The 22,646-nt window shown below is 34.5% G+C and overlaps 3 protein-coding genes and 1 long non-coding RNA gene across 4 annotated transcripts; 2 read left to right on the plus strand and 2 right to left on the minus strand.

Annotated features, from left to right (window-relative positions):
- Positions 1-257: 257 nt before the first annotated feature.
- LOC118063470 (uncharacterized) lies at positions 258-932 on the minus strand. The gene is made up of 2 exons (XR_004689911.2): positions 626-932; positions 258-537 (listed from the first exon to the last, which is right to left on the minus strand). It is a non-coding gene; the product is annotated as an uncharacterized lncRNA (long non-coding RNA).
- A 756-nt stretch (positions 933-1,688) lies between these two features.
- Positions 1,689-4,081, plus strand: LOC118063477 (ribulose-phosphate 3-epimerase, cytoplasmic isoform). The gene is made up of 8 exons (XM_035077525.2): positions 1,689-1,965; positions 2,080-2,084; positions 2,727-2,789; positions 2,887-2,993; positions 3,073-3,170; positions 3,326-3,418; positions 3,510-3,551; positions 3,699-4,081. The coding sequence occupies exons 1-8, from the start codon at positions 1,849-1,851 to the stop codon at positions 3,852-3,854; spliced, it is 681 nt and encodes a 226-aa protein (XP_034933416.1). The 5' UTR covers positions 1,689-1,848; the 3' UTR covers positions 3,855-4,081.
- Positions 4,082-7,020: 2,939 nt separating this feature from the next.
- LOC118063486 (protein LYK2) lies at positions 7,021-9,671 on the plus strand. The gene has a single exon (XM_035077537.2). It carries the CDS (start codon positions 7,391-7,393, stop codon positions 9,431-9,433), a length of 2,043 nt encoding a protein of 680 aa, XP_034933428.1. The 5' UTR covers positions 7,021-7,390; the 3' UTR covers positions 9,434-9,671.
- A 7,304-nt stretch (positions 9,672-16,975) lies between these two features.
- Positions 16,976-17,731, minus strand: LOC118063493 (calcium-binding protein CML38). The gene has a single exon (XM_035077549.2). It carries the CDS (start codon positions 17,610-17,612, stop codon positions 17,187-17,189), a length of 426 nt encoding a protein of 141 aa, XP_034933440.1. The 5' UTR covers positions 17,613-17,731; the 3' UTR covers positions 16,976-17,186.
- Between the last annotated feature and the right edge of the window lie 4,915 nt (positions 17,732-22,646).

Here is a 22,646-nt window from a genome sequence, read left to right on the forward strand (position 1 = left end):
AAATCATGTGAAATCTTAAATGTTAAAACAATATCATTTTAAAAAATAAAAAATCAAAACCAACTAGGTCAACTATTAACCAAGTTAGAACAAGTATAGATTTATCTGCTAAGCCAAGTTTAATTTTTAGGTGTCCCCGTGAGTTTTCACCAGACTTGATGTGAACTAAATATGGACATCACCAAAATTTCCACGAGGATATAAAGAATGCAGAGTCATCATCGAAAACCTTCAATATCCAATTAACTGGTGGATAGTTGAACAAAAAATCGGACCTTACTGTTCCATATATATATATTAATGTGTAGCAGAAGCAGTTTCACAACCTCACGTATGTCAGTTCTTGTAATAAACAAGGAAGACTAATGTGCTGCAAGATGATTTCTAGATTCAGACAACTGCAAACTGAATTCATCTCTTATTGTTCTAGCAAAATACAAGGGAATTGCTACACGAAAGCAAGGCTGCTCGAAGTTTTTCTTCAACTCGTTGTTGCGCCAGGCAACTTTCTTAGAGGTCCTCTGGTCCATTAATCTCCTGGGCACAGAAAAACTTGATAACTCCATAGCGAGCCGATACAAAGAATGTTTTAATTATGATAAATCATGGAAGTGAAGTATCTTACCTTGTTCTGAAGAACGACTCCATCTTCTATTTCCAATTTCATCATTTGTTTTCTCTGTTTTGAATCATAGTGGTCACTGAAAGATCTCTCTACACAGTAAAAACAATCATCTATGGCGATGATTATACAGAAAGAAGTATCAACACCCAGCAAAGGAAAAACACTGCCAAAATGATGTTAAGCGAAGAGTTCATTAATGGTTTTTGTAGAATGAGCACAGGATGAAAAGGGTCATTAGCAAAGAGAATGGGAGTATAGTGAGTAAACAGAAGTTGAACCAGAGAGCTATTGCGGTAGCGTTGTCTCCTTCAAATATGGGTTTGTGTTCTTCCATTGATCAAATGAGGGAGCCTGTTAGAATACTATACTATAATATTCAAATATTATGTAATAATTGCAAGAGTTTCTTGAGGTCCAATCCAATGGAATGTTATTGTCATTTATAGTAGGAAGTAGAGTTGTATATAAGCACGACAAAATGGAAATAGAAACAATTAATATGGAAAGCTTCTCTCAATATTTGCATCTATCTTGAATTTATCACATAAAATTATCCATAACGAAGGGGAAAAAATCGATAGCAGAAATTAAGATCTTAGTGTTATTAAACCAAAGAGACAATGAAAAAGATGATTTTGTGATGACTTTTTTTCCAACTACTTTAATCAAATGCTAAGACCTCAGTTTTGATTTATGTTAACGTAAAGACAAATTTTGATTAGGTAAATTAGGTACGGAATGATTAGGTTAGGCAAGCCAGAAAGATCATCAAAAGAAATTGACTCCGATTTGAATGGAATGGTAAATAGTTTTAAAACCCGGTCGAAATTATTTAAAACTAAAATCTAAGTTAAAAAAATAAAATAAAAAATTAGATTAATCTAGTTATTTAATTAATTTGGTAAGATGTGGTAAAAAATCCAGATTATAATCGATTAACTATTTATTTTATTTTTTAACAAGAATAATATCATTTTATTTTATAAAAAAATAATTAATTAAAAGTTAAATTCTTAATAATCCGGTCAAAACCCGATAATATGATCAAAATAAACAACCTGAATTTTGAGCTGGGTTGAACAGTGGACCGGTTTTAAAAACTACGCCACCACCTACTTGAGTAACTCCTCGCGTTACCCATACAAAATTCGAGAACAACTCCTCTCCAGAATCCGAGCCCGCTATACCGTTTCTAGCCTCTAAATCGGGTCACAAAATCAGAAATGGGTGTGGCAGCAAAAATCGCACCGTCGATGTTATCATCGGATTTCGCCAATTTGGCATCGGAAGCTCAGCGAATGCTCGATTGCGGCGCCGATTGGCTTCACATGGACATCATGGTACGACTCTGCATTAAAACAAAAACAAAATCTATGGATTTTTCTTAGTATTGATTTAATTATTTTTGACAAAGAAACTGATTGGTTTCTTTTTTATAATTATTGTGTTTGCAGGATGGGTATAACCTCAATTATTGTCTCCTTCAAAAACCGTTTATCCTTAATTACTGCAAACTTGTGATCCTCTTTGTATTATCTCTGTTACTTAAGGTTGTTGGGTCTTTTTATTTTTTAAGCTTTGGTTTAAATATTTGGGAGCTTAAAGTTTGCAGCTTTCATTCTATAATGAGTGAAAAAATTGATTTTTGTTAAATAATGTGGTAATTGATTGAGGCCATGGTCATTGAAAGGGGAAAAAGACTGATTCTTTTGTTTGCGATTTCATTAGAAAGAAAGCTAGTTCACTGCAAAATGGAACATGGGTTTTTTTAAAAATATTATGGTTATAGAAAGTAACATAGAAACAGCTGAGATCATCATGGAACAAAGGAGTGATAGGTGATAACACATGTTTAGGGCAGAAGCCTCTTTTTTTTTGTGCGCGTGCAGGCTTTCACTTAGTGAATTTTGCGTGTTATACGTGATTTTAGAGCTTAGTTGGATGGTTTTGTTGTTTGAAAATGTGGTTGTTATCTTGTTCTTGTATGGAATTTGCTTAAAACACTAGAAAAACTTTGTTATGTTTGTTGGTGTTTCTGCATTGGCTCTTTTCATACTGTTATTGTTGAATTGGTATATGTTCTTTTGTTGTTTTATCACAGGCACTTTGTCCCTAACCTAACAATTGGTGCTCCAGTCATTGAGAGTTTGAGAAAACACACAAAGTAAGATCTTTTGTAGCCTTTGCTCAAGCTTGTTCTTTCAATTTTGGCACACCAACATTTTGCAGAGTGTGATGAGCAATGATATTGTTTCATTTAGGGCATATTTGGATTGTCACCTTATGGTCACGAATCCTCTTGATTATGTGGAGCCTTTGGGCAAAGCTGGCGCTTCAGGATTCACATTTCATGTTGAGGTATCCAGAGGTTGGTTAGCATGCTGATCACATTGTTCTTATTTCTCGTGTAGCCTACCTGTTTTCACTTATACTGTTTCTTTTGGCAGATAATTGGGGAGAACTGGTCCAGAGAATCAAATCTAAGGGCATGAGGCCTGGTGTATCATTAAAACCTGGTACGCCGATTGAAGAAGTTTATCCTTTGGTATGAAATTTACTCCGATACATTGCAACAAAATAATGAATAGCTTTTACTTTGTTTTCAATTTTTTGTTTTGCAAGTTAGCTAGACTTATGTTGAGCAACAGGAATATGGGAATTGTTGTGATGTATAAGGTATATGTCGTTCATAACTTACAGGTTGAAGGTGAAAATCCTGTGGAAATGGTCCTTGTTATGACTGTAGAACCTGGATTTGGTGGACAGAAGTTCATGCCAGAAACGATGGATAAGGTATCATGAAATACCTTTGTTGCTCATTTCAATATCATGTAGCTGCCCTGCCTTCTTGTTTGCAGTAACTTTGTTCATTTCCTATTATTAGGTACGGGCTCTAAGGAAGAAGTATCCATCACTTGATATAGAGGTGAGTGGATCGTTATTTGTTGTCTATAATTCAGCATTAGCACGAGTAATCTTGAAATTGAGACAAGTCCGTCTCATGAGAAATATCAGATGCCTTTTACTTTTCTCCACGAACACTGATTACAACACATGAAACTTTGGCTTGCAGGTAGATGGTGGTTTAGGGCCTTCAACAATTGACATGGCAGCTTCAGCTGGAGCAAACTGCATTGTGGCAGGAAGTTCAGTGTTTGGAGCTCCTGATTCAGCCCAAGTAATATCTCTCCTGAGAAAGAGTGTTGAGGAAGTTCAGAAAAACAACTGATACTGGTAGATACAAGACTTTTCAGCATTGCATGTTTAAGGAATATATGTCGTTGTTCTGTTTGGCATTTTGGAATTCATAAAATGGCATCTTTATCTCCTCTTTTCAAGTCTACCCATCTCGTCAACACTCTACGATGATGAGATCCGTAGAGGGTCTGAATTAAGTTAATAAATGTATGTGCCTTTCACAACATAATTTCCAATAAAATTTTTCAATAATCCTTATTTACAGCTTCCAATTTGTGGCATTTTTTTGTGTATAACCGGACTATTCTATTAGATTGGATTACTACCTTATACGCTATCTTCAAGTTTTGTCAACTGCCTTAGTAGGGAGTTGTACTGTTATATATATATATAGTAATGGAGGTGCACTGCTGATGTTGGATTATGATAATTTTTTTGAAACAATCTTAATTTAAGGAATAAGAAGAAAATGTATATCATCATATAGATTAGATGAATCAGCTTTTATCAAGGTATCAATTGAGGCTTTCACATATTTCCAGTTGCTCTTTTACCATTTTACAGCATCTACACATCTATTTGGTCAGAAGGATGAAGATAGAGATAAGGAAAGGGAGGAGAATGGTAAGAGGATGAAAGTAAAATGTCTAATCTGGTACTCCTTCCCTTCTGATTTGTTCAGTGACCGTGAGGAGTTAAAAAGAAAAAGAGCTTCAGAGGGCAAACCCTTTCTTCTAGCTTACCAGTCCATCTCTCCTTTTCTACCCTAACACACAAACTTGCCGTTAATGACAATAAGTCTTCAATTTCTCTACTGCAAAACGCATCTAAGTCTTAAGACAAGTTAAGCATGAAACATTGTTGTTTTTCTCTCTGGCATGTCCTACGTTTGAGATCCTTTACAGAAGTGGCAAAATAAAGGAGAGAAATTGCTTTCCGAGCTGATTTTCTGGATTAGATTTCCTTCCTACCCTGTATCTGTTGTCTCTCCCTTTCTTCTCCCAGATTAGATTTCCCTTGAATTAATAACTTCCTCGGATTCAAAGCTAATTGTCTAGATTCCACTCACACGTGCTGTAGCATTTCTGCCTTGATCCTGTTAGTATTGCACGTGAGAGACATTGTTACATGATCATCGAGAAGCAACCCTTCACGTCCCTCGGCCAAAGCATGTTCCAAATATAAAACTGTATGCATAGTTTTCTTCTTTTTATTAACAACAAAATCAGTGACCAGCACGTGTTATCACATGCTTGCTCGAACCCTCTGCTTTCGGTCCATTCAAGCTCGGACACTTTTTAAACCATAACGAGCAAAAGGGACTTTAGCAGGGAGTTTGTTATCTCGGGAGGTTAAACAGCCTATATCTCTCTCTCTTATATATATATATTCGAATAAACTCAAATGTATTTCAATTAATTTCATAAATTTAATCGAGATGGATGGATCAATCTAGCTCCGATCAAATCCAATGCGATCACTATTTTTTTCACCAATAAATGTAATAAAGGTAACTAAAACTAGAAGTAAGATTTGGAAAGGAGAAGGATTTTTGGTACTTGGGCTAAAAGTGAAACACGTCATTATGGCTGGGAAAGCTAAATCCTAAAGTCTCTTGAAATTGACATGCCACCCTCTAATTTTCATAGTGGCGGCCCCCTTGTTTAGATCATTCACTCACGTAGAAAAAATTGCCATCTCCTTTCTGTGTCACACCACTTTAGAGAGCACACATGGCTAGACTCTAGTATAGCCTTTTATTGCATTATAAGCTGGATTTAGGTGCATAACCACATGTTCTTTTGAGTTATCATTGGAGTATCTACTCCTCCTGGTCGAGAAATAATTCACTATTTGATTCGTGTTTTCTTATAAATTTTTAGTTTTTTTTAATAAAAAAACTAAAACATGTAGGCTTTTTTATATATGTTTTTTACATAAAAACATATTAAATATAAATAAAACAGTTTATACATTAAAATATTTAAACTCGTAATATTGGTTATTTATCTGATTGTATTCAATGATTCTATTTAATAAAAAATAATTTTTTATTTAATCAAATGAAAATAAAAATAGATATACATGTTAAATTGATTGAATAAAATTAAAAGGAAAAAAAAAATATCAAGCAATGTTGCACTTATTAGAAAAATACTATCCAAAAATAAATATTTTTTTATTCTAAAAAATAAAATTCATTTGCATAAAACATAAAAAATATTCATAGATGAATTATAATAATCTCTTTAAAAATTAAATACATATAAAATAAATAAATAATAACCATTATTTAAAAAATACTAAATACAAAAAAAAAAAAAACAGAATCAAAGAGAAGGGTATTAATTTAAATATAAATTATGAAATAATAATAATAATAATAATAATAATAATAATAATGTCTGTTTACTTAATAATATCCGATGATAATTTACAAAAGCCTGTACTTTTCATGACATTGCTGCTTGTCAAACTGGGATATCCATGGCCATGTTGACCTATCAACCCCAAGTTTCTCTCTTGTGCCTCCGCTTTACCATACATGGACATCTCTTCGCCACACATTCATATTATCCTTTGTCACAATACACATCATTTCTATCCATTCTCCCTTGACAAAATTAACAAGCTCAAGCAGTCTGCGTCTCGATCAACCCCATGATAATATTTATACAGATTTTGTATACGTAGATCTAAAGAAGATACGCCCCGTAGATGTATATCTCCATGCATGCTTTATGTGCCTAATTCGAGGTTCATGAACAGGAACCCTCCTTGAATTTGTTAATCTTGGGCTGTGCTTCCAAGTATGCGGCTAATTTGCCAAAGATAATTTCACATGGTCTGTCTTGGGAATTCTTTGCATCGTGAAAGCATTGGAGTAGTCATTAGCATCATGATTTACATGAAGGAAAAAGTAGCCTTATCCATGCTTAAAATTCACCGAGCTAGATGTGATTTGACGAGGAAACTCGTCACACGCAGGATCGAATTGATGTAGAAGAGAAATGTCTGCCATATTTGTGCATGATTTTAATAATGTATATATGTAGTATGTAGTTATGCTTCAATGTGAGAATGTTTCTGTCAAGCATCTACATGTCACTGCCTGTGTATTTTCTGAGACAGGTCCTCAGAAACACCACCTTAACTATACTTAACATGTATGGATATAACGTAAGGTAGGAACAGGAGTTCTCTTGTCTAATGAGGCACATGCATGGATGGACTGATGTGCATATTTTTGGATAATAAAGCAGGTTTGAAGCCCAAGAAGTGCTTGAAAGAGCGGTGACTATAATCAGCAGCAGTTGAAAACTTTGGGATAGATAGCCACCCCTTTGCTTAGGGAATCAAGTCCAAGGGTAGATGGTTACCAAACAGCTGGAACCAGACAAAAAATAAACAAGTTCTTTGCTGCACCCAAGAGTTCTGTCTCTGAAAATCTTGAAATAAATAGCTGCCTCTACGCCATTTTTGTATAGATCCAAAATATTCACCCCTCGGAGTGAGAAAAGCCCTTTTTTATATTTTAATAAGTGTTCTATGTAGAAGTTAGTGGTTATGGGCATGGTTCCACTTATCAGTAAGCTCTACTTTGGAGCTTTCGCCTTTATATTAATCTGTTTACTTGTCTCTGCACTTGGACAGAACTTGTTGAGCTGCCAGACAACATCTCCAGATGCTCCTGGCTACCATTGTAACAGTAACGGATTGCAGGATCGGTGCAAGACATTTGCTATTCTTCACACTAGCTCATACTTCTCATCTCTTTCCAACTTAAGCTTTTATTTGGGCTTAGATCGGTTTGTGATCGCGGCAACAAACGGCTTTTCTGCCAACACTGAGTTTCTGCCGAAAGATCAGCCTTTGCTGATACCGATTGACTGCAAATGCAATGGTGGTTTCTTTCAGGCTCTTGTGACGAAAACTACCATCAAAGGGGAGAGTTTTTACAGCATTTCCAAGTCACTGGAGGGACTAACAACCTGCAAAGCCATTCGAGAGAAGAACCCAGGTATCTCACCGGAGAATCTAAATGGTAAAGTTCAGTTACAGGTACCCTTGAGATGTGCTTGTCCATCCTCTACTGAAGTCATTCTAGCAACTAGACTATTGCTTTCTTATCCGGTAAGTGCAGGCGACACAATCCCGAACCTTGCTATTAAGTTCAATACTACTCCAGAAGCTATTACATCCGCAAATAACAGATCATTGACAACCTTTAAACCCACAAGCCTTGTACCTCTTACATCTCTTTTGATACCACTAGGTGGCAAGCCTACCCTCGGTCCCCTTGCAAAACCTAATGAACCCAATTTGTATATTCCTGCAAGTAGCCTTCCAGTGATCAATCCACATAAGAAAAGGTCCAAGATGTGGACGATTGGTGTTTATATTGCTGTTACTGGAGCTGTAGTTGGAGTAAGCATTGCTATTGCAGCAGCTTTCTTGGTGATCCAATTGAAGAAGAAGAAGCAAGTTTTAAGCAAGGAGGCAGATATGGAGCTTCAGCAGCTTAGTTTAAGTGTAAGAACTACAAGTGACAAGAAAGTCTCATTCGATGAATCACAAAATCATTTTGATAGTCAGATCGCTGACATCACACCCGGTAAGGTGTTTGTGGAGACTTACACTGTAGAGGAGCTCAAAAGAGCAACCGAGGACTTCAATTCAAGCAATCAAATCGAAGGTTCTGTGTATCATGGTCGTCTCAATGGGAAGAACTTGGCAATAAAGCGCGTGCAACCAGAAACTATTTCAAAAGTTGAGCTTGGGCTTTTTCAAGATGCAACTCACCATCATCCAAACATAATTAGAGTGGTGGGAACATGTTTGAGTGAAGGTCCTGATTCATTTTTGGTTTTTGAGTACGCTAAAAATGGATCTTTGAAGGATTGGCTTCATGGGGGACTGGCCATGAAGAACCAATTCATTGCCTCCTGCTACTGTTTCCTAACGTGGAATCAGAGGCTGAAGATATGTCTTGATGTGGCAGTGGCCCTACAATATATGCACCATATCATGCACCCTAGCTATGTTCATAGAAACATCAAGAGCCGGAACATCTTCCTCGATGAAGAATTCAATGCGAAGATAGGAAATTTCGGCATGGCAGGGTGTGTTGAAGATGATACCAAGGAGCCAGACTTCAATTCAACCAACCCTGCCTCTTGGAGCCTTGGATACTTGGCTCCTGAGGCTCATCAAGATGTGGTTTCCTCTAGCACAGATGTATTTTCTTTTGGGGTGGTTTTGTTGGAGGTTCTATCTGGAAAAACACCGATAACAAGGCCTAACGACAACGGAGAAGGGAGCATTTGGCTGTCGAAGAAAATCAAGTCCATTTTGCTATCAGAAAACGCGGATGAGCTGAGAGAATGGATTGACAGTGCAATGGGGGAGAATTACTCATTTGACGAGGCTGCCACTTTGGCCAATATTGCACGAGCTTGCACAGAAGAAGACCCTTCTTTGAGACCAACTTCTGGCGAAATCGTCGAAAAGCTGTTGAGATTGGTGGAAGAATCCACAGAAGGAGAGCAGATACTAATCTGTGAAAGCTCTTGCAAACCTCTAGTCAAGTCAACAGCAACAAGTGTTTAAATAGCTGATTAAGGGATCCTAAGCAAGGCATAAGAAACACTAGTTCAACTGCTGTTTTAATGTATCATAGCTTCTTGATGCGGGCAGTGGGATCCTGTATATAAGTAAGATTAATTTCTGTGAAGAAAAAATTTATCATCAAATTAAGCAGAGAAGGCAGGTCTCTTCTACTTTGTATTCTCCATGTTTCTCCAATAATACTTGAATTCTAATGTCAAACATTTTCTAGTTTTTCTAATGGTAAGCATTTCCTGATGTTGCTTTTCTCCATGGAAGCATGTGCTTCTTGACCGAATCTGTGAAAGATTAGCTATTAAGAATCGAGCCAAAGTCAATTAAAAATCTTGCAACAAAAGGCTAAGAGATAATTTAGTGAAAAGGCTGTCATAAGCCCATAACAAGCATCATGAGACACTGAGAAAAGATCACTATGGATGTTGGATAGCATAAAATACAAGTCATAAACCCTGAGGGATTTATGAAGTTAAGAAATATGCCCATGGAAGAATCTCCATCGTCAACCTTTGCGATTGAAAGCTTGTAGATGCTTTTATGTTGTCAGTCACCAGGAAATTCGAGGGTGGTTCAGCTTCCAGTGGAGAAAGAGCTGGGTCGTGGACATGGGATGGGCCTAAATATGGGACAGTTTTTACAAGGGAGGTCCAAGGCCCAATATCTACTGGACGCCTCTACTCCTTCATTAGGTTATTCAAGGCCATATTTAGGATAGAGGGAATAATACTGTAGATTAGTCTCTCTTTTAATTTCAATTTAATTTAATATGGATTTTTCTTCTCATTATTTCGTGTGGAGCAAGGATTATGGTATGTGTGACCTCAATAAACATGATTTTCAAACCTACCCCTACATGCAATTATATAAAATAGTTATATTTTTAATAATATATATATCCAATAAATCAACAACAAGCTCATAAAATGAATAATCTTTTCTTTTCGATTTTGTATGTCCAAATACGCATGAAAATAAAGTTGTTGTGAAGCAAAGTCATAATTGTTTAATCAATTAAAATATAAAAAATCAAGATGTTGAAATTCATACGTGTTATGAATTTTTATTTTCATTTTTAAATATTGATTATTTTAAATTCTTGACAAAACCTTAAGAAAATCCATAAAAAGACCCTCAATTCTTATGTAAATTATTAATTAAAACTCTATATGAAATTGAAAACTCTTAGATGCTTTGATGTCCTCACTAAGAAATTCGAGGCTGGTTCGGCTTCAATTGCAATTGCAGAAAGAACCATGGAGTAGACATGGGATGGGCTTGAATATGCTCAAGTATGGGGAAGTTTTTGCATGGGAGGTTCAATATCTATAATATAGTTATTAACGTCCGGGTTACACAGTATTTTAAGAATTTATTTTGAGAATATAGTTATAGTTATTTTTTAAAATGTTTTTTATTTCAAAAAATATTAAAATAATATTTTTTTATTTTTTAAAAAATATTTTTAATATTAGCGCATTAAAATGATCTAAAAACATCAAACAAATATTAATTTAAAACAAATAAAAAAATAAAATTTTTAAATTTTTTTCAAAAATATTTCTTGTTGAAAATCAAAATCATTTGTTTGTTATATATATATATATATATATATATATATATAATTTAATTTAATATGGATTTTTCTTCTCATTATTTACTGTGGAGCAAGGAACATGGTATGTGTAACCTCTGTAAACATAATTCTCAAATATAACTGTACCTGAAATTATATAAAATAATTATTTATTTTAATAATTAATTTATTACCTAAAAACACTGAAGAAAACATTATTGGTGTTTCACTATTTTATATAAATAGTAAAACATCTTCTCTTTTACTTTGGTCCCTAAAAACAATTTTAGACACTCATTTATGCTATTTTTTTTTTTATTTATTTACTGTACTTAACTTGAAAAAAAAAATCATCAAACTTCAAAAAATCTAAACTTTAACCTAAATTAATTGTTTTTAGAAGATTTCACACAAAATTTCAACTTAATCTGACGACCAGATTAAAAGTTATGTGCTACAACATAAAGCTAGTTTATTTGTGATTTTTCATTAAAAATCTAAATTTTTTAATTTTATTTTTGTATAAATTATATCTATTATTTTACTCAATTCTCATTTTTATCAGCATCTCTAACTCTTTTATATTGTTTTTATCAGCTATACCTCTGACAAACTAGATACAATCTGTCAATGAGTTATATATTCCTAATTAGTATGAGCTATATAGATTCCTAATTAGTGAGAATCAATTATGTGATTCTACTGTAAGATTATAAGCTCTTAAAACATTCCTAAATAGTTTCCCATTCTATGTATATATATTCGCGTCTGTTGTTATACAAAACAATGAATAAGAGAATATTACAATCACCAATTCTGATATGGTATTAGAGCAGTCGACCTTGACTGTCTCTTGCCCTAGTTCCAAAAATCGCTTCCGTCACAGCAGCTGTCAGCACCCTTCACAATAGCAGTGATTTCACAGCAGCAACCATTAGCCACCTTTCATAACCACTGTTCGTTGTTCCCCTCAACCAATTTACACCAAATAAATTACTTTGTTTCTTCTCTCTACTTCTTACTCTCATCACTTCTAAGCCAAAATCATGGCAAATGATGATGTTTCAGTAAACACCAATAAATCCTTCATGTCAGGAGACTCCAACACTACCACACAAATAGTCACGTTGTAGAGTGACACCTCTAATTTCTTTGCAGGAATCAAACTGGATGAGAATAACTATTCTCTATGGCATTAAATCATAGAGATAGAGATGCAGATAGGTGGGTGAGAAAAACATGGTCATCTGACTGGTGATATCACCCAACCTGCAGTTACAAATCCCACATTTAATAAATGGCATGCAGCAGATTGCCAAGTCAAGAGTTGGTTATTTCATGCCATGCAACCAAATCAGATTAAAAGGTTTATTCGCTATGACATAGCAAAACAAGTCTAGGATGCAATCAAACATACATATTCAGATGGGGCTGATGAAGCTAAGATTTACGACCTTTACAGAAGGTCATTCATAATGAGATAGACGGGTGTTTCAGTTGCCAAATATTACAGTGAGCTCACTGAGATTTTTTAGGACTTTGATCAATCAAGTCCAAGCACTATGGAGCATCCGTTAAACAATGAAACTAGATGAAAAGAAGTTGATGATCTTAGAGTTTATATACTTCTTGCAAGTTTCGACAATAATTTTGATCAAGTCCGAGGAGAGATTTTGAGGATGGAGCCAAAGCTAGAACTTGAGGTTGTATACACACATATTAAACGAGAAAGTAACCGACAAAGAACCATGTCTGAAGCTGGTATAACCTCCGAAACCACAACTCTTATCGCTGCTAGGTCCATACAATCTCGACTGCACAACTACAATGCCGACCTTGCTCGTAAGAAACCTCCAATGAAATGTACCAAATATGGTTTAGATAATCACACAATTAAGGGTTGTTGTGAGGTCATTGGTTATCCAGATGGATAGGTTCACAAAGGGCGCAAGAGGGACTCAAACTGAGCCTCATTTACATTTGCCCAGTCATTACAAGAGACTTCACCAGAAATCACATCAGGTACAACTGACTCTAATGCCTTTGCCGCTGCAAGTAATTCTCACACATCCTCACTTACTGGTAATAAATCTTGGATTATTGACACTAGTGCAACATATCACATGACATCTAGTCTTATTGGGGTACACTCTATCACACCTTCCAGCCAAACACATATTGTTAGTGCCAATGACACCACCTCCCGAGTTATAGGAGAAGGGTCTTTAACTCTTACATCCTCATTAAGTCTTGATCATGTCTTAATTGTCCCTTCACTTGACTATAACTTGTTATCTGTTCCTCAAATAATTGATTCCTTTAATTGTCTGTGTGTTTTTGGCCATTGTATTGTCTATTTCAGGATCTTCACACCAGGACCGTGAATGTACTAGGAGAGGAAAACTATATTATTTGGACTTAACAGATGACATAGTTAAAAGTTTTAACTAAGTCATGCACATTATGTGAGAGGAGGTGAGTCTATCAGGATGAAGAAAATTTGGCTATGGCATAGACGATTAGGTCATACCTCCTTTGGTTATCTAAAACTTCTATTTCCAGAGTTGTTTTCTCAGTTTACTAAATCAGACTTCCATTGTGAAACTTGTATTTTGGCAAAAAGTCATTGTATTTCTTACCCATTAAGGTTGAATAAAAGTTCTATGCCTTTCATGATTGTCCATTTTGATTTTTGGGGACCATCACGTGTTTCCATAATTAGGGGTTATAAGTGGTTTGTGACATTCATTGATGATTGCACCCGGAGTTTAAGACAGAAAAGTGAAGTAATTGTCAAATTCAAACTATTTTATCAATATGTTTGTACTTAATTAAATAAAAAAATCATGACGCTTCGATCTGACAGTGGAAGAGAGTACGTCAACCATGATCTGTATAATTTTTTAAATCAACATGGTATTGTTCATCACACCATATGTGCATATACACCACAACAGAATGGGGTTGTCGAGCATAAGAATCGACATCTCCTGGAAGTTATTCGTGCCTTTTTATTTGAAGCTCATTTACCTCATCATTTTTTAGGGGAGGCTCTTTGTTCTGCTGCTTACCTCATTAATAGAACTCCATCCAGCACTCTTCAATATAAAACTCCATTTTAGGAATTGACCACTCACCTTACCATGCCGTCTACACCAAATCTTGAACCACGTGTCTTTGGATGTGTTGCTTATATTCAGGTATATCCACACCAACGTGGCAAGTTTGATCCATGTGCTCTGCGTTGTGTCTTCATGGGTTATGCTGATACTCAGAAGGGCTATAAATGTTTTCATCCTCCCACTCAGACCATGCATATTATTGCCGACGTGCCTTTTCATGAGAGTGAATTCTATTACTCAAGGGACGTCTCTAAGCATCCTCTACTGGGGGAAAGCTCTATCTTTGTAGAAGATACTCAAATCCAAATTCAACAAAATTTTTAGAGTAGTCAATGTTTGAACAACCTGTTACAATGGTACAACAAGATCAAAAGGTGCAACAAGATCAAGAGTCACTAAGAACTTCAAATACTGGTACTGGTAGATAATCTTCCCTTAACAACTCTTACTATAGTACCATCACCACTCATCCAATCAGGTCCTAAAGATTTCCCACAGATAATTGAACATTCAAACTCCAACTCAATCACTTTACCTGAGTCAAGTAATATAGGAAACACAAGTTATCAACTACCTCATTGTGCAACTAGAGGGATTCCTAAACAATAATATGACCTTGACCCTAAAACAAATGTTAAATACCCTATTGCTAATCATGTGTCCCTACATAGGCTATCTTCATTATGTGCATCATTTGTATGTCAATTATCCACTATATCTATTCCAAGTAATGTGCATGAAGCTTTGAAAGATCCCGAGTGGACCCAAGCAATGAATGATGAAATGGAGTCCCTTCAGAAAAATTCCTCTTGGGGATGACTATCCTTCCAAAAGGAAAGAAAACAGTAGGTTGTAGATGGATATATACAGTAAAGTTCAAGGCATATGGTTCCATCGAACGATACAAAGCAAGATTGGTTGCTAAAGGATACACTCAGACTTGTAGGATTGACTATGGGGAGACCTTTGCTCCTGTAGCCAAGATCAACACAATTCGAGTACTTCTTTCTTTGGCAGCAAACCTAGATTGGCCATTACACCAGTTTGATGTAAAAAATACCTTCTTGTATAGCGACCTAGAAAAGGAAGTCTATATGGATTCCCCTTCGGGATGCAATACGGGACCTAATAAGGGCAACATGGTGTGTAAACTAAGAAATTCTCTTTACGGATTGAAGCAATCACCTAGAGCATGGTTTGGAAAGTTCAGCACGTCAATAAAGGGGTTTGGATACAAGCAAAGTAACTTAGATCATACCCTTTTCTTGAAACATAAGAAAGGTAAAGTCATTGCACTTATTGTATATGTTGATGACATGGTTGTTACAGGAAATGACATAGAGGACAAGGCAACACTGCAACGCTACTTGGTAAGTGAATTTGAAATGAAAGATCTTGGTGCTCTAAAGTATTTCTTAGGCATTGAAGTGGCTCGTTCTGAACAAGGAATATTTCTATCACAATGAAAATATATCCTTGACATTTTAACTGACACTGGAATGTTAGCTAGCAAACTTGCAGATACGCCAATGAAGTTGAATCATCATCTTGGTGAATATCCTGATCAGGTACCATTAACAAAGAAAGATATCAATGTCTTGTGGGTAAGTTAATCTATTTGGGACACACTAGACCTGATATAGCATATGTCGTAAGTGTGGTGAGTCAATTAATCCATACACCAAGTGAAGCTCATATGGATGCAGTAAACCGAATCCTAAGATACTTCAAGTCAGCTCCTGGAAGAGGATTGATGTTCTTATGACATGATCATCTAGATATTGAGGGTCACATTGATGCAGATTGGGCAGGCTCTGTTACTGACAGACGATCCACATTAGGATATTTTACCTTTATGGGAGGCAATCTAGTATCTTGGTGAAGTAAAAAACAGAACGTAGTGTCAAGATCAAGTGTTGAAGCAGAATATCAAGGTATGGCACACGGAGTATGTGAGCTACTATGGATAAGGAATTTGTTAGGAGAACTGGGATTCAAACCCAATCATTCCATGCAACTGAATTGTGATAACAAAGATGCAATAGACATTACACATCATCCAGTACAACATGATAGAACCAAACATGTTGAAGTTGATAAACATTTCATCAAGGAGAAACTCGAGGCAAAAATCATTGAGATATCTTTTGCTAAATCTGAAGATCAACTTGCAGATGTCCACAAAAAGCAGTCACAGGCAGAGTATTTCACAACTCACTTAGCAAGTTGGGCATGAGTGACATATATGCTCCAGCTTGAGAGGGAGTGTCAATGAGCTGTATATTCCTAATTAATATGAGTTATATATATATATATATATATATATATATATATATATATCCTAATTAGTGAGAATCTATTATGTGATTCTGCAAGATTATAGGCTCCTAAAACATTCCTAAATAGTTTCCCAATCTATAGTCTATGCATATATATTCACATCTGCTGTTATACAAAACAATGAATAAGAGAATATTACAATCACCAATTCTAATACAATCCACCCTTCCAACTTTATCACAGAGTATTGACCCACCCACCCACCCAGGTCCATAAACGCGGGGCTCCAATTTGGAAAAATTGCATGGCGAGCCATGCAATCTTGATGCACGCCTAGGTAAAAAATGTGGAAAAAATTCCACGGATAGGACCAATTCGAAGCACTGAACAGTTATATAGATTTGGTCAACGCTGACTCTATGTTGGCCGTGTGAAGCCTGTATAACTTGTTGACGAGGAGAGGAGACAACAAGGAACAACAAGGAAACATCCACAAATTCAATCTATCAAAGAACTAGCAAGAGAAAAAAAGATTGCAAAAAAAACAATGTCTAGAATTAATTAAATGAAACAAATCTTTTATAAATATATCATGAGTACGAAGTAATTAAATATATATGCCATATATAGGGGAGGCATTTATACCATAAATATCCAACGAATCATCATCCTACACCTATCTAAAACTAAATTAATGAAAAACATCATGTACAAAGAATGAATATATGAGTGTTTGTGTCTGAATTTATGTATCTAGCAATGATCATAACATCATAACCTTAAATTCATCAAAATTGAGGACTCCATCACCATTGAGATCAAACCAAGAGATCATAATTCTGCATTCATCGATGGTCTTAGACTCGCCCAATCTGCTAAGCATCCTCTTCAAACTCTTGGGTGTGATACAACCACTTTCTTCCATCTCATACATTTTGAAAGCCTCCTTCAAATCCTTCACCTTCTCTTCCTCTTCACCTCCCTCAACAAGCTTAACGAAATCCTCGAACCCCAGTGAGCCATCTCCGTCCAAATCCGAAAACTTCACCGCTGCCTCTGCATCTGTAACGGAAAGCTCTCCACCCATTTTCCTAACACATTGCTGCAACTCCGAAGGTGATATCTTCCCATCTCCATTCTCATCAAAGTGGTTAAACACTCGCTCAAATTGTTCCCACTTATTCATCATCAATAATCTAATGGATCAAAACTAATAAATAGTAGAATAGTAGCTATATATAAGGTTACGTACTAAAATGAAAATGAAGTAAATACACAAACGCACATATATATAGATACTAGAAATTTTTGGAAAGAAGAGCTGGCATCGAAATCTTACTTTTAGGTCTCGTGAGAAATGGAGACTATGTAGTTATATTCCTCGTATGATGCCGCGTGTCGTGAGTTGACCAGCCAACTTGTGAGACAAGGGGTTGAAATGAAGCCCAGTGGGTAGTTTCGTAAATCAGAAAAGTAAAGAAGACCGATGATCTTATACGACATGCATGGGTCACGCTATATGGCATCAGATTAAGTTCTTTTCATTTGTGTTCAACGAAAGACCAAAAGGAATCAACGAAGAAATGACCATTCGGGCATGGCAAAACAGACTTTGAAATCTTACAACATAGCGTCTCTGATATGCCGGCGTGTTTGTCTTTAAATGCTTTTTTTTTTGTTAGGATATATATTAAAATTATATTTTTTATTTTAAAAATTTTATTTATAATATAGAACGTCGTCAAAATAGCGTTCAAAGGGCAATGGGAAAAACAAAACGTTCCTCAAGTGTGGAATGTTCGAGATATATAGAAAGTTAAAGATAAAGAGGACGGAGCTCTCTTTCCGTCTTTTCCACGAACGACTTTTCAAAAGACAATAACCATCACCTAATTAGTTAACAACGCCTCTCAGATTCAGACACGTCGGCATGACACAGCCCACTCCGCACGATGTATGTATATATTTTCTATGAAAAAAATGTAAATACTAAAAGTCCAAAATGTAATCTAGAAGGGTGTGGCTTTATGAGTGAGCATAAACAATAAAGAATCATTGTGATGATATGAAAGGGATTTATTGTATATATGGTTTATGTACTTTTGACATTTTTTAATGTGGTCTTTTTTATTTTTTACTTTATTTTTTGTTTAGTCGATCCTTTACTCAAGAGATTTAATCCTTCTTCTAATTTTTGTACAATTTTTTACTTTAATTATTTAAAATATAAAAAACAAAATCTGACACGTGTCTCTCACATATCAATCCATTTTTAACAAATAAAAAAAACAAATTAGTTACATTGAGGTGTTGTTAAATTGTAGTTTGTATATTAGATAATTAAAGAGAATTTTATTTAAATTCACTAATAATAGGAAATCAACTATTACTAGTACATTTACTAGTTGAGAGTTTCATGGGCAATAACAAATTATTAGTAAGAGTGGCATATATTAATTTGTATATGAAATTGAGATTTATAAAATTAGTATTCCAATAAATGGAGGATGAATGATTAAAATTCTTAATGAAATTTCAATGTAAAAAAACATTTCACCTATATGAACATATGAAATGATGCCACTCCAACAAGTATTTGAAAAACTTTGTAAATGTTCGTGAATTCAGGGAGTAGCACAAGACCATATTAATACTAAAATAATGTTGAATTTTTGTTTTAGATTAATTGGATTATGTGTGTAGTATTTCCAATTCTATTGAATAAAATCCTGATTTAAGCTTTTTTGTCATCATGATTTCTTTAGAGTTTCAAAATGCTTTCACTAAAAAGAGGTTTAAATCTAAATATACTTTTTTTATGCGTGAAACATGATGCCGTCTAATATTACAAGCTAAATGGAGGATTGTTGTTAAAATATAGCTTGTGTATTATTTATTTAAAGAGAACTTTGTCCTGTATTGAAAAGGTAAGAGGTTTTGTTGTATCTTATAGTACAAGGGACATCAATTTGGAAGTTGGAGGGAAAACCAAAATTAATACATATATATATATATATATATATATATATATATATATATCTCCCGTTATTATTTTCAAAATTAATTAATCTAATAATTATGCATAATTTGTTCATATAATTATGAATGAAGAGTCGCCTTTTAAACTCTACAAACATATTGGTCTACATAGGTGTATCTTTAAACTCTGAAAATACATTGATCTGAAGAGGTGTGCATCTAAACTTTACAGACATATTGGTCTAAAATGATATTATTTTATTTATAAATATTAGTTTATTGTTGCCAAAAATTAATTAGAAATAATATTATTTCTCTTCTTTATTTTCTCTATACAAACTCTTTGTTTACATTTATTAGAAACAAAATAGAACTTAATAAATTTATAGAAGTTATTGTTTATAAGTTTAAAGCCTTGTTGTATCCTGAAGGTATATTGCTTTAACTTTGCAGTAAATATAGTGGGGGCATTTAATACCTTAAAAATAGTGACCTTCATGCCTCAAAGCTTGTATGATAAATGCTCTGAAAATAAGTATATGAATGTTTAATGAATAGGAAAAAATATAACCCTTTATGTGAGTGGTTTAAAGGATCTATATAACTGTTGAACTTTATTATGTTACTTGAATGGAGGGGTTGGAACATCATCTCCTTCTGGTAGATTTAATAAGGGATAAATATCCTTTATATAATATTTAAAAAACTATTGTTCTTAGAATTAAAGGCTCATTATCTCATTTATTGCAATTCCTTATTAAAAGTCATTGACTTTACTTTATCATCTAAAAGTATATAAATCCCACAAAAAAGGATTGTTTTGCAGATATTAGATCTTCTATCACCAACCATCAATTTCATGAATTCTGGAGAATAGAATATTGATATGAATGTGTAAACATCATCTATCCAAACACTAAAAAAGCCCTCATTCCTAAGTATATTGGATTTTGGATCATCATAAATTGATGTTGTCTATAAAAATTGATAAAAAAAACCCATCAATTGTTCTTTCAAAACTAGTTTTTGACATATTTAATCACTATTTATGACAAAGAATCAAGATATCCTTGGGATAGGACATGTCAGAGACCCTTCTGCGGTTATTAGCACATTAACTCCGTCAAAGTTTTAACAACTCATCAATCAAGTGTAAGCCCTTACCCTAGCCGTGTTGGCATCGTAATAGAAACATCATGTCTTGTCACCCCATCAAGTCTTAGTACATGAGGTAGCTCTCTCAGTACCAACCTCTCAACCATAAGCAATCCTCTCTATTAGGAGACAATTTTATTATCCAAAGAAGGTTAGGCAAAATGACTAAGAAAGCTTTCCACCTTGATGATCTCCCAATCTCTCTAGATATTGTTCTCATAGATATGAAGCTCTCCCAATTAGCGATCACTTTAAACATGATCTTTTTAGCCACCACGAGATTGAAGTTAGCTATCAATATTATTGTTTCATGCCAGAATCATTCAGCTCCCCAAAGCCTATTCGATAAAAATCAGGAAGAAGTATGGCTGGTAGATACATCCAAGATGAAATCAACAGTCCTCATGAGATAAGAGGGTTATATTTATCTAGACGAGTCTTGCACACCCTTATCCCTAAAGAGTACATCTCCACCAAGATGACTTTGGATAACTATGATGGTCTCGTAAATCCATGAGAACATGTCCAAAACATATGCAGCAACCTTGAGTTGGTCATTTAATATGGTAATGCCATATGCAAGTTTCTTCATATGATTTTTAAAGGAACAACACGAGCCTGGTATAACAACCTTGAGTCGGGCTCTATCACGGGTTTTAATAATCTTTATGTTAAACTTGTGTAATGATTTAGCATTAGTATACCTGTTAAGAGGAGCTCCACAAAACTCTTTGGTATTACTCAATCAGGAGAGGAATCTACTAGGGTATATTTGAAGAGATTCAACAAAGAAATGCCTAAAATGAAGGAATTGATGGAGCCAGTAGCTTTAGAGGCTTTGATATGTGGAGTGAGGAAATGCTCTTTATGTAAAGATTTGTATGCTCTGCTAGAAAGAAACTTATTAAAGTTAAAGGAATTCATAGAGAATCATATATGAGTGGAAGAAGCTGTTATGTTCTTCAATAAGATTAAAAGCATGGGCCTCCATGTTTTTACCAAAAGGTTGAAGATGAGAAACCTTTCAAACAAAATAGATCTCCTAGTAAAGATAATAATTCCAAAAAAGGTCAGAAAATGCCTGTAAAGGATCATATATAATACCTCGAGAGGAGACATATGACTCCTTTGAATGCCATGCTTATTGAAGTCTTTACAACCATCAAGAGAAAAGACTTTGTTCAATACCCACCTCCTATAGTGTCACCTCCACACATACATACCTCCAAGAAGTTTTGCTTATTCCACAAGGTTACAGGTCATGATACAAAATATTGCTTCACAATAAATAAGAAATTTGAGAGATTGATAGTCAAAGAGTTGTCTAAAGCAATTTGTAAAAGGGCATGTCTATATGGAACGTGATAGAGAAAAGCTCAGCCAACTTGTTCAAGCCCTACCTAAGATCAATGTAATTTTAGGAGGCATTTTGATTGGGTGAGATACTTCTAATGGAAAGAGAAAGTATGGAAAACAAGTCCTCACAATGGCTAGGGAATGTTTTTTTCGTGTGATTTTTTGTTCTTAAAGTGATTATAGGGTGTTTAGGATTGGAAATGGGTTTTCTAAGGTTTCTATAATATTTTTAAATGACAACAAGTTAAAAAAAAATAGGTTTTTAAGATCCAAAATCTCCAATGTCAATTTTTCAGTGATAGAAAATAACTAGAAAATTGTTTAGTAGATGATTGGTAAACAAAATATCAATTATTATTATTATTATTATTATTATTATATGATAAGAAATATAAAAATTGATTTACTATTAAACATATTAAAAAATCTCAACCCCGAATTTGAGTAGTATTTATTAAACCCCCTAAAACCATTACACAAGTTATAGAATCCACTTGGTCAATTTTTTATTATTTTATTATATGATAAGAAATACAAAAATTGTTTAATTGTTAACTCAATATTAAAGGATAAAATTCAATAAAAACAACACATTAAATGATGAAATCAAAAGGATAAAAAAACCATAAAATATATAAAAAAGGGCTAAGAATTCTCAACCTAACTTTTTGATTAGAATTTAGTCAACCCGTCAAACTCGTTACGCGAGTTATGAACTCCAATAATTATATTT

This window comes from Populus alba, chromosome 1 (genome assembly GCF_005239225.2).
Source record: "Populus alba chromosome 1, ASM523922v2, whole genome shotgun sequence".
Lineage (NCBI taxonomy): Eukaryota > Viridiplantae > Streptophyta > Magnoliopsida > Malpighiales > Salicaceae > Populus > Populus alba.